This window comes from Sceloporus occidentalis, unplaced genomic scaffold (assembly GCF_023333645.1).
Source record: "Sceloporus occidentalis isolate IW3139 unplaced genomic scaffold, rSceOcc1.0.p SCAF_9, whole genome shotgun sequence".
Classification (NCBI taxonomy): Eukaryota; Metazoa; Chordata; class Lepidosauria; order Squamata; family Phrynosomatidae; genus Sceloporus; species Sceloporus occidentalis.
The window spans coordinates 38,130,210-38,142,914 of NW_028316989.1; the positions used below are offsets into that span (position 1 = coordinate 38,130,210).

Below are 12,705 nucleotides of genomic sequence, written 5' to 3' on the forward strand. Positions count from 1 at the left end.
TTTAAAATGAAAGCAGAAATGGGCTTCTAGACACATCCCCTTTCAGTTTAGGGGAGAGATGCCTTGGCCTCTGGATCTTACTCACTGTGCTCCAACTCAGTATCAGACATGCACAAGCTTGCCCCATATTTCTTAGAAATAATTTTGTTCCTTCTTCTATGCCACATATGAGAAGAAATAACCCTGCTTTCTACCAACCAATTCCACCCAACAATCCACAACATTCTCCTTTGCCAGTCTCCATTACTCTAAATAGCTGCCTTCCCCTTAAAGCCTTAAAAGCCCAGGAAGACATTGTCCAAGGCAAATAGTTCATGGTGGGAGAATAAAGCAGATGCCCTCTTTCACTCAGCAACTGCTCAGAAAGAAGAGCTTCAATGATCCCTTTGAGGTTGATACATCACTCATTCTGCATACAGACCTACTGTGTTTTAACCTTTGCAGAACAATCCAAGAAGTCTCCATTCAAAGGCAGTTGTGCCATATCAATCCATAATTGGGGCAAAGGTTTATTTATATCGGGGGTGATCGAATTCATAAAGTCCAGGACCCACTGTAAACTGGATGTCACTGGAACAGAAGAGGCCAGAAGTACACTTGGAAGATACTTTGTAAAATAAAATAAATGAAACAAGGTGCCAGAGCCTAGACACCTTGGTTCAAGGAATAATCACATTTCTTGAAGAAGCCTGCTTCTCCACGTTTGATTTTTAAAAACTTCTAGGGACTCCAAAATAAGCAGGATCCATTATGTGTCTGTACTGCAGCCATTTACTCAAAACCACAAGGTTGCGAGTTCAAGACCAGCAAAAGGGCCCAAGCTCGACTCAGGCTTGCATCCTTCCGAGGTCGCTAAAATGAGTACCCAGACTGTTGGGGGCAAATTAGCTTACTTGCTAATTAGCTTACTTGCTGTTCACCGCTATGATCTTTGGAATAGCGGTATATAAATAAAACAAATTATTATTATTATTATTATTATTACCTTTGCTTTATACTCTTGCAGCCCTAAGAATCATTTTTTATCTTTAATGAAACCAATCCAGAAGGAAAAGATGACTCTATTCCTTTATCCATCTTGCTCTTTGCTGGTTAACGTAACTCAAACACAACTGGTAGGGATGCAAGAGAGAGCCTTCTCGGTGGCTGCCCTTAGGGTTTTGACCTTTCTTCCTGGGGAGCTGGAGTGGCCCCTTTCCTGCTGTTATGTCCATAGCCAGGTAAAGACCTTTTTATTCCGGCAAGCTTTTAAAAGTTTTAAAAGAATGGGCTGAGGGTGCTATATTGTCTTAGGCTAAACTGTTTTAATAGCTTTTTATCTTTCTAAAGTGAACCTTTAAATCATTTTAATATTGTCAACAATTTAATGCTATTTTAATGTTTACCTTTTTTGTATGTTTTTATCTGTTTTTTGTTTTTAAATTGTAAGCCAGCTTGACTCCCAGCTTTGGGAGAAAGGCAGCTGATCCTGCTCATCTGGCCAGGGATCTCTTGAAATATAATGTTGTTCTATAGCAGGTGGGGGATGGAAGGGAATAACAGAACCCACAAAGAAATGGACAGGTGGCACAGCAACAGGAGGCCGTCTCTTTTTCCTCATTATTCAGCAAACCAATTCATATGCATGCAGTTATTTTTTCCAGGAGACTCTGCTAAAGCACATAGTCCAAACCAACAAGTGCTCCTCTGTTGGGTTAGCATAATGGTCCATTACACTATACTTGCCTTACTTTGCATTTAGAGAGAAGTAGCAACAGGAAAAGAGACTGATAACTTTGTGTACTGCCTGTTTTCTGAATGCCTGGCTTTGGTGGAGGAATCCATGGAGCCAAGGAACATCTTACAGCATCCCTCAGCTACCATGGCCAGATGGCATTCTTTTGGTTGTAGAACAACAAATAAAGCCTTCCCTGGAGATATCAGTGGTCATTTAGAGATATGTAAATGGCAATCTTCTAGGAGTTTTGGTCCTCAAATATTCAGGGTCATGCTGGCTAGGGATATCTGAGGACTCTTGTTCAAAAAGCAATTTCTCCCCCCACTCAGTTGTGCTGGGTTTTGTGGGTGCTAGAAGAAGCTCCAGAGCTCAACAGAAGAAGGATCCTTGTTGCTCATACTCACAAACATACTTCATTGCACTAAGTTTGATAGGGACTCTGATCTCCCCCAAAGCTCCGTATGATGACAAAGGTTCCCGCTCTAGCCATTAAGGTCAGGTCAGTCACAACTTTTGACTCACTAACATAAAGACCAACCAAAATGTGGGAAGTCCTGTCTCTCAATGCAACAGAAGGCAGGATGGGGACTAAGAACTTACATTTATCAAAAACATTAATTCTATATTCTCTACATCTTACAGGATTACCTGCAAAATAACTCACCTTGTTTGTAGTAAAGGCATCCCAAACAATCACTTTCCCATCCTATAGTAGAAAAAAGGACATATGAATTTCTGACACTCAGAGGTTCAGTTGCATTTGATTCCCTTTAGGACAGGGATAGACAACTTTGGAAAGCTAGTCTGCATTAGCCCCCCAGAAGCCCTTGGAGGACTGGCATGAGAAAAGTGATGCACAGTGAACTTTGAGAACAAGGATGTTTTACTTAAAGCAGCAGTGCACCAAAAACAACAAGATGGTGAACCCTGGGTAAACAAGCAAACAAACAAAGCTTATATACTTTTAGGAATCTTATCTTTCCTATAATTGATTGGCTTAACAATGCTGCACAGGCAGTAAGAGACAGCAGTGAGGCAACTGCCTCATTGTCTGCCACCCCTTGCTAATGTTCTGCTGAAAAAGCTCTACAGGGCACTTTCTTTCAGTATCTTTCAGTGCTTATCAGTGTTTGCCTTTGAGTGCATTCCCAGAATTCGACGGCAGAGCTCCAAGAACAGACAATGCAGGGCTTCAAGAAATTAAAGCAAAAAACTATGAAGTGCAGCATGCTCAACAGCAAACCGTAAAGCCCAGCAGTCTCCATATCACAGGACTCTGCACATCCCAAACACATCCCACAAAAACAAAATAAATCCCCCCAAATGCCTTCCAGGAGACACAGGGGGCATTTTTGCCATGGTTTTAGGCTTCCTGGACTGTTTTAGATCCAAATGAGGCATTAAAAATGAGTAGAAGTCACTTCCCATTCACGTCCTGTTTCAAAAAGGCCTCTCCTAGGCCTCAACTGACCCAATTGGGGGAGAAGGGGAATGCCCCCACAAAAGTCACTGGGAGCAATTTTTGTCAGAAGAAAGTGCTTAAAAATTTAAGACACCACCAACCCCTGCAAAGCTGCACTGTGGCCACCCATGTTTTAGGTTAGGGGCATATTTCAGTTCTCTGGAGATGTTTCCCTTTGGGTCCCAGAATGTTCTCTCTGGCACCGTTTAGTAAGTTTCATCCTTTTCCCCCCTCTAGCTATGGCTTTTAGAACAGCTCTGATCTATAAATATTAAAGGAGGGAAAGTTGTTTTTTCCCTGACATGGAGCTTAATGAAAAAAAGAGCTTCTGCTTCAGAGATTGCTTATTAGAAGATATCTGAGCAGAACAAAACATGTTGTTGCAGCCAGGAGGACAGCTGGACCTCCTACCAAAGCACAGGACTCTCGATATCAAGTAGGGCAGACTTTAAGCTTACAGGATTATAATCACTGTTGTCGCTGTTTTGCTAGTGCTCACCCACCACATTCGAGTGCAAAAGGATGGCTCAGGAGGACAGGAGAACTTATTTTTATAATAAAGGAGCAAGGTTGGAAATCCCAACTCAGCAATAGATTTTCAGCACCAGAACCAAGTTCACAGTCCTATCCATAGGTGTTGGAGAAGATATTCTTTTGGTCTACAATTGCCAGAATCACCCATTCATCATGGTCAACTAGAGTTGTGGTCCAAAGAAAAGAATGTTTCTCAGCTCTGGTCCTTTCATACAAAACTTTATTCCTATTCCATTTCCCCAACATAAGGCTATTTGTGGGAAATGCCTTAAAAACTCCTTAAACTCTGCAGAAAAAGGTTTCATAGGCCTGATATGGACAGGCCAAAATAAAGCGGCTTCGAGTCACTTTGGAGGTATGCTGTTTAAATGATACATGCGTCCTAAGAGTCCAGAAGCCGCACCAAAGACACGCTCCAGTCCTAAGGACTGGAGTGCCGTTTTGATGCAGCTTCCAGGCTCTTAGGACACATGCATCATTAAAACACCATACCTCCAAAGTGACCTGAAGCAGCTTTATTTTGGCCTGTCTGTATAGGGCCATGGTTTAGTCCATATGTATGAAAATCCACAGAAATACGCATTATCGCACATGTAGTCATCCGTCTGCTTGACATGTATTCAGATGGCTGTGCATTTTCAGCAGAGGGAGGGTGAACACATGCAAAATTTTTCAGGAAAGTGAAGACAATTAACCATCAACGTGAATGTGTGAAAATCCATAGCAATGCATATAATACACTTATACGTCAACTAGCCCTCAGGAGATTCTGTTGTACCACCTCCCCTTCCCTAAATGGCTAAGTGATATTGCCAAGATGTCTTTACCTGGGAAGAGCTGACGATTCTTCTTTTATCTTTGCACCAGTCCATGCAGAGGACTTTATTGCCATGGCCTTTCAACGTCCTTCTTGTCTTCATCACAAACTGACCCAAAGCCTCCACGCGCTCTGCCACTTGATGAACTGTAAGAAATTCACCACAGCAAGTCACCACCTCTTGGCGCAACAACTGCCATGTTAGCCGACTCACACAGGAGTCAATGGGAATCTAAGAGTAGAGCTGCCCAACCTTCTCCATTTAAGAGCAGAGATGCTCAACTGGCCTGTCCCTAGAAGTACTGAGACCAAAGAACCTACAAGGACGAGGAGCTGTTGGAAGATGCAAAACTTTGATATAGGCCACCAAACAGGTTTGAAGCTACTTTTGTTGTTGCTGTGTGCCTTTAAGTCATTTCTGGCTTATGGCAATTCTAAGATGACCCTATCATGGGTTTTCTTGGCAGGTTTTCTTCAAAGGGGGTTACCACTGCAACAGTTTATTTCTAAGTGAGAAATGTCATTAATAAATGCTGGACATTTGTGGGAAAGTCTGGAATTGTCTGGGAAGAGACCAGACAGTTTGGTTTACAACTCTCAGAGCTAATCTATCAACCAGGACTTGTATGCTCTTAATTTTTAACCATGTTTAATTATTAGAAGCCACCTTCTCAAACTGAGAAAAAGATGAGAATCATGATAAAAATATGATAATTATGACAACAATGATGACAAGAATAAAAATAATAGTCAAATAACCGATGGTGCAATCCTGCAATCGAAGATAGGAGAGTTTAGCTAATGTCCAGAACAGACTTCTCCTTTGAAAAAACAAAAGAAGAAGTATATGTCTAGGATGGATAATTTGTGGTTCTACAGATGTTCTTGGACTGCAATTCCCATAAATCCCAGCCAAGACAGCCAACAACACCTAGAGGACCAAAGAAACCTGGAGAAGGCATAACTTTCCCACCCTCACTTAAGGCCAAGCATCAGCTCCCAAAATCTGCTGTATGCCCCTTGCTTTTGGCTTCACTGACAGGTTTGCTAGTTTTTTTGGCAGGATTCCGGAACCTGGTAATGATGCCTTACAAGCTTTTCTGGCAGAAGCTCAAACAATGCATTTCTGTCTCTTTATGTCTCACTCTGATGGATCATTAGTCTCCCAAGTTGCATTCGCCTGCATCTTCCTCTCAAAGTGGAGGAAGCTACAAAAGCTGAGAAGAACTACCTCACCCTGCAAAGACTCAAAGCCAAAATGAGAGCTGTTGCTTTCCAAGACCTGAAATCTGATGATCTCCTTTATCCCACGTGCAGGTTTATTTTTAAAAGTTTGAGAGGCTTGATAGGGCAATACCATGTCCTGAATTAACTCCTCCTACATGGGAAGAAATTAGAAAAGTTACTTTTTTAAACTAAAGCTCCTAGCATCTTCCAGCTAGCATGGTTGGTAGGCATGCTGGTTGGGGAATCCTGGAAACTGTTGCCCAAAAAGTAACTTTCCTAAGCTCTAATAGGGAGGGATATTGGGACTTCCCGTCTTGCCAAGCCAGCACATCTCTCTCTATAATATCTGAAATAAAAACCAAGAACTGACTGTGTTATTTGGGCCTCCTGGACTTTGACTCCTACCCACATATATCTTCAAGAACAGGCAAAAGTCTCATGGCACCTTCAAGCCTAACCAGCTGCAGCATGGCATAAAAACATTATGGACTATAGTTTGCTTCTTCACATGCCATGGTTAGTCTATAAGGCAGAGGTGGGCATGATGTGGTCCTCCAGATATTGTTGGACTGTACCTTCCACAAATCAAGGACCCCATAGCCAATGGTGGTTAGTGAAAAAATCATGGGAGCTATAGTCCACATCTGAAGGGCTACAGTCGCTAGGACTGTCAGAGTAAAAACTAGATATGGCTCCTATACCTCTAATGGTTGTACAGAAGAAGGAATTTCAACAGGTAGTGTTACCTGGTTGCATAAAAAGTGACTCTTGGTGAAATTCCCTCTTCTATGCAATCATGAAAAGCACAGGAGCCCTCTCAGGTTTTCACTTTGGTCCCACAAGACTATTGTTTTTACTGTAAAAGACATGGTTGTCCCTGGAACTATTCAAAAACTCCACACATCTGAAAAGAAGAAGTACTGAATGTCAAAATGTGAGCATGAGGACTACAGGGAAGCTGGGCATCACATAAGGTCCAATTCTTCCAACTGTTTCTCCAACACCAGTCTCACAATTGCCTCATACATCCAGTGTATAAAATGCTTTTAACCTATATTTCAATGTATTCTGAGGACCAGGAAGCAGAGAAAGAGAGCAAGTCATGAGACTTGTATGGCACAATTTAATCCAAACCCATTTCACCATCAATTCCAGCCAGACATCTTACGCATCCACGCTTAAGCTTTCTTCAGACAGTGCATTGCCCCTGGGCAATTTTTTCATCTACTTCTATGCAGCTTGCACCCCATTCCTGATGGTCTGCAATATCTCTCTGTTCCCACTCAGAAATATAGCTATGCTTGTTTTTTGGAAATTAATGCAAATGTCATTCTCACAGATGCAAAAGTGTGAGACCAAAAGAAAGTTATCTCACCAGCTCACAGACAATTTTGTGGCTTCCCATTCTTTCATGCAAAAATGAGAAGAGTGGGGAGCTGCCTCCTTAAGTGTACAAAAGATGTAGACTTAGAAATATAAGGGTGCTTTGTAAGTACACAGTGGGCCGAAGAACTTGTTTCAGGGCCAAAATTTACATTCTTGTTTCCCAAAAATCTATTTCTAATTATCCCAATGAATTATCCCAATTCATTCATTTCAGCAGCCTAATTTAGGTTGTTTTCAAAAGGCAGACAGCCCAAATATCAGCATCATCAGGGTCAGTTCTTGCTTCTTTTCCAGGATAGCTAGCAGTTGCTTCTTGAAAAAAAGTGATTTTATTGTTGCCACTGGTAGTCAGTAACTGCACATTATTCAGTTATCTACCAGTAGACCGGGCCACCCCAGTGTAAAATATATGGCAGCCACACTGAAAGAAATGTGACAAGCTATATGCTATGTCTCTTTTGCCTGTTTGACACACAAAAAAAGTTTTACAGAGAAATTGTTAAGAAATATTTGCTAAGAACAATGAGGAAGCAAGTGAACATTTCATCTAATTAAAACAATAGGCTTTTACTGTACATAGATAGATCATTTTGATGGATTTTATCACTGTTCTTTAATGCTTTTGTGTCTGTTATATTTGATATAGATGAATTCTATTATGAAGTCTGTCAACTAGATCAATAAATTCCATAAAGAAAAATGCGTTGGGCTCTTGCTCTTTTGAGGGGTGACCTGAAGGCCTCCCACATTAAAAATCAGCCCATACTGGGCCCTTGGGAGAGATAGGAGTTGAATCTTCCTCTCCTGATATGAATCACTTCCGATTCAGTTCCATACAGTATCAGTCACAGATAGAAGTGAAGTGGTCACTTCATCCAAGGCAAAACGAGGGCCTAATGGGCTGTGTGCTGGTCAGCTGCAAGATCAGACTTTGGAAACGCTATGTGTTTGTGCTGCAGCTCCCAGAATCCCCCAGTCAGCATAACCACTCACCATGCTGGCTAGGGAATTCTGGAAGTTGTAAAATAGTTTTTCCAGGCTCTGCGTCAAGTAAAGGGGAATACTTCAACAATGGGGACTCCTCAAGTCTTAAAGAGGTACACAAGAGCAAGATACTCCACATGGTAGGTAGACCAGTTCCACAGGTGACTCTTACAGAAACATAGAGTTGGAAGAGACCCCCTGCCATGCAAGAAGACACAAAAAACACTGTGCTCAGACTGGCATTCTAAGGATTCAAGCTAAAAAACCTTTACTGTATATATACTCATTTATAAGTCTATACATGAGGTCTACTTGTAGTTGAGTATATATGGTAGTTCCAGAGTGCATAGATAGAGTTTCTGCACCACGTGACAAGGCTGTGTTTTCCTTGACTTTCACTAGACCAGTGGTTCTCAACCTTCCTAATGCTGTGACCCTTTAATACAGTTCCTCATGTTGTGGTGACCCCCCAGCCATAAAATTGCGGTGTCTTGGTTCCTAAGACCATTGAAAATATGTGTTTTTTGATGGTCTTAGGTGACCCCTGTGAAAAGGGTTGTTTGACTCCCAAAGGGGTCGCAACCCACAGGTTGAGAACCGCTGCACTAGACCCTCCTTATGTTGGACTTTCAGGCTGCTGCCACTTCAGGTTGCTTCTTGTAATGATCCCACCTTTGGACTGCCTTTGACCATGCAAACAGGGATGGCCTTGTGCTTAGAAGCAGACACATACGCTGCATCCATACTGCAGCAATAAAGTGGTTTGACACCACTTTAACTGCCATGGCTCAATGCTATGGAATTCTGGGAACTGTAGTGGCACCAGAGCAGAGCTATGGCAGTTAAAGTGATGTCATACAAGTCCCCTTTTCCATTTTGAAGAGCACCAGAAATAACAGGCCTCAAAATTCACAAGGCTATTGTGAGATATGGTGTGTGTGTGTGTACACTATCTTGAGTTCACTGGAGAAAAGATGAGATAAATATAACAAAAAATAATGCACTGTGATCAGGATGTTGTTTATCGACAAAGAATGTGTACGCATGTGTCTGTGTGTACACGGTATGTGAAAGGCCCTACTTCTCTTGGCTGAGTTCTGCCTTCCTTTTCATTCTCCTTAAGATGAGGACTGGACCTCAAAATAAGCATTGCACCCACACTTACAGGCCTTGAATTTCCTGGCTATTTGACTCCACTGTTTACATGGCATCCATCTATCTCCTCTGCCACATTCCCAGGAATATGGGTGCACCCCTTGCCAATAGATGCCCTTCAAGGGGAAGAGGTGGAGATCTATTACATGGAAGCACCTGCTATAAGAAATCTGCTTGGGTACCCCAGACCTTTACAAGCTTGCACCAAAAGACTTAGCCTAGTGGTGTTTCTCTGGAAGTCCATCACACTAGAAGGGAGGACCAGGCCCCCAATTTATGGGGGGAAGAAGGAAGGTATGTAGCTACTGTGTGGATAAAAATGAGGGCATATGTAGTGATCTGAGTGTTGGATTATGACTCTGGGGACCAGGGTTCAATTCCCAGCTTAGTGGGTGACCTTGGGCCGGGCACACTCTCTCAGCCTCAGAGGAAGGCAATGGCAAACCTCCTCTGAACTAATCTTGCCAAGAAAACTCCAGGATAGGTTTGCCTCAGGGTTGCCCTAAGTCGGAAACAACCACACAACCACAACAAAAGGCCTCTGATGACAATTCAACACACACACACACACACCCAATTAAATCCTCCTTCTCTAGCATTGCAGTGAGAGAGAGAGAGACTGGACCCCTGGACATTGGCCTTCCCTTGGTGGCTTGAGTGCTTGCACTGGATTTCTCCAAGGCCCCTCTGAAATCTGAAGTTCCTGCAATGCTAGAAATGGAGGGAGGGAAGGAACATTTCAAAGGGAGGGTAGGGGCAGAGAGGCCTTTTGGGGGGAGCAATAAAGCCCCATTTTGCCCCCCTCTGGAGGGATCCAATGATGTCAAATCTAAAAGGGAGGAGGTACAGCTAGAAGGACCTGGCCATGCTCAGCATCCCCAGCCCTGGCCAGGAAAGACCCCTGAACTTTGGATGGCTTGGGGGGCAACCCAAATCAGGGCATCCCAGGAAAGACTGCTTTGTTCTGGATGGCTAGGGAGGCATCCCTAAAGCAAGGCATCCCAGGAAAGCCCTCTTAGCTTTGGATGGTTTGAGGGGGCATCAAAAGCAAAGCATCCCAGGAAAGACCCCTTAGCTCTGGATGGTGGTGTTTTTTTTTGGGGGGGGGGGCAACCCAAATCAGAGCATCCCATGAAAGACTGCTTTGCTGTGGATGGCTTGTGGGGGCATCCCAGTGCAAGGCAGCCCAGGCAAGCCCCCTTAGCAGCTGCTGCTTGTGGGGGACCCCTTCTTTCCCATCCCTCCCCAGCATCCAGGGACTCACGCTCGACGTCGTGCAGCTTGGCTCTCTCCTCCTCCAGCTTGCCCTTGAGGCTCTCGGCCTCGGTCTTCAGGGAGGCCAGGGTCTCGTTCTCCTGCAGCCCCTCGGTTGCCATCTTTGCCAAGGGAGGATCGAGGGAGGAAAACAGCCAAAGAGGGAGGGAAGGAAGAGAGAGAGAGAGAGGAGGAGGAGGCAGGAGTGAGAGCAGCAGGGATGGAAAGAAGAGGCCTCTCTGCTTCTCTGGCCCTGCCCCAAAACAAGAGGAGAGGAGGAGGATCGAGCGGGTTGGTCCCGCCCCGTCCGCACTGATTGGCCATCCAAGTCCGGATGCTCTTCTATCCAAAGGAGGAGCAGGGAGGAGCCCTTTGGCTCCATCCCTGGTCCAGCCCTCCTCCTCCGCCTTTCAAGCAGCATCCTCAAGGCCAAAGGCTGGACCAGGGATGCAGAGGAAGACATCCCTTTGGGGACCTGGGCCTTCTCTGCCTGCCCTGCCAGAGCCTTCCCTTGCCCTGCTTGCATCCTCCCCAGGGATCTTGGAGGAGCAGCTCAGGATGCCAAGGCATCAGGATGGGTATCAGGAGACTCCCTGAAAGAAAGAAGCTGAGAGGCTTCTTCCCCCCTTGTCTGTCCCTGGCCATTGGCCAAGTTGCCTAAGCCTGCTGGGAGTTGGAGTCCATTAGCATTGGGAGGGCTGCCTGGTCTCCACTATTCTCCAATGGAGCTGAGCTCCTGCAAAGCTTAGCCAGGCATCAATCCATGGCCTACAACATTCTTTAGCACATACCTGTATCTAAAAGCAAGGTCTTTCCTCGCTGCAGACATAATCCACTCTGAGACCACTTTAACTGCCCTGACTCAGTACTAGGGAATCCTGGGAACGGTAGTTTATGGTGGCACCAGAGCTCTCTGACAGAGAAGGCAAAATGGCTCACAAAACTACAGTTCCCAGAATTCCGTAGCATTGAGCCAGGGCAGTTAAAAAAGCAGTCTCAGACTGGATTATTTCTGCAGTGTGTTTTGGATCCTGCTGGAAAACTATGCAATAGGGAACCAGAAGAGTCCTAATAACAAAACAAAAGGCAGAGTTTATTCATATATTATTGTGGCAAGATCCCAGTGCTCAAATTATGGGACCAAAATGAAGCAAGGAGAGATCTTGACTATATCTTTCAGCAAGGTATGAAAAAGCATGTGGTAAATGCCTTTTACAGTGTTTAAATAGTTAAGGGAAGGATAGAGAGATTATGTCTTTAAGGTGCCACAGGACAGTACCTGCAGCCCCCCCTAAAAAGTAAATTTCTCCAGCCTTTGATTTAAATACAAAGTATTTTTTTTCAAGAGTGTGCAACATACGCCGAGAAATCAAAACAAAACCCATCAGAATAGACGCAGTCCCATACCATTTCCACGCATAGTGAGCAGTAGCTGACTTTTTCCGACTTGCGGTAAATCTCCCGGAGGGCTCTGTTTTGGGAACAGCTGTCGCATGGACCAAATACGTTGGCCAAAAATGTCTGGTCGCACATTTTCGCTAAGTGCTGGAGCTAGAAGAAAGAAAAGGAAAGCAGGTAGATTCTTAAAGTGAGGTAGAAAGCCTTTGCTTTAAACAGGGCCGGCCCTATCATTAGGCACCAGATCTGAGGTTTCATGAAAGTCCAGCAAATAGTTGTTTTGCTTTGTTGTTGCATTTTCACTGCCAATGATGTGAAGAACATCTTGTGGATTTTCTGCCCCGTATGCCAACATAACATAAGTCTTATCACACTAGGGAGATCCTGTGGGAAAACGGGAGTTAAACGAGATTCGAATTTAAACAAAACTTGCAAATTCAGGTAGTTTATCACACTAAGGGACTGCCCAAGTGAAATAACATGAAGTTAATCCAAACGCAAAGCAGAGAAAAGTGGCAGCTTTTTTACTTTCGGGTTATTTACAATAACATATCTTTTATCCAAGGAGCTTAAGTCATATCATAAGGCTCCCAACAAAGAATAAAATGGTGGGCCTTGGTATCTCCTGGGGTTTTGTTCCAGGACCCTCCGTGGAGACCAACATTTGTGGATGTTCAAGTCGCATTAAATACAATGGCATAGTAAAATGGTGTCCCTTATTTTTTTAAAAAGGCCAAACCAAGGTTTGGTTTTTGCAATAGATATTCAACC

The 12,705-nt window shown here is 43.9% G+C and overlaps 1 protein-coding gene across 1 annotated transcript in view; it reads right to left on the bottom strand.

Annotated features, from left to right (window-relative positions):
• Window positions 1-12,705, bottom strand: part of GNB5 (G protein subunit beta 5) — a 33,517-nt gene that overhangs the window by 18,674 nt on the left and 2,138 nt on the right. Inside the window, exons 2-5 of the mRNA XM_089538849.1 lie at window positions 11,944-12,087; window positions 10,547-10,658; window positions 4,541-4,677; window positions 2,382-2,423 (exon numbers count right to left, since the gene is read on the bottom strand). Of these exons, the coding sequence (XP_089394975.1) occupies window positions 2,382-2,423; window positions 4,541-4,677; window positions 10,547-10,658; window positions 11,944-12,069 (417 nt within the window). The 5' untranslated portion in view covers window positions 12,070-12,087. The remainder of the gene's footprint in view (window positions 1-2,381; window positions 2,424-4,540; window positions 4,678-10,546; window positions 10,659-11,943; window positions 12,088-12,705) is intronic.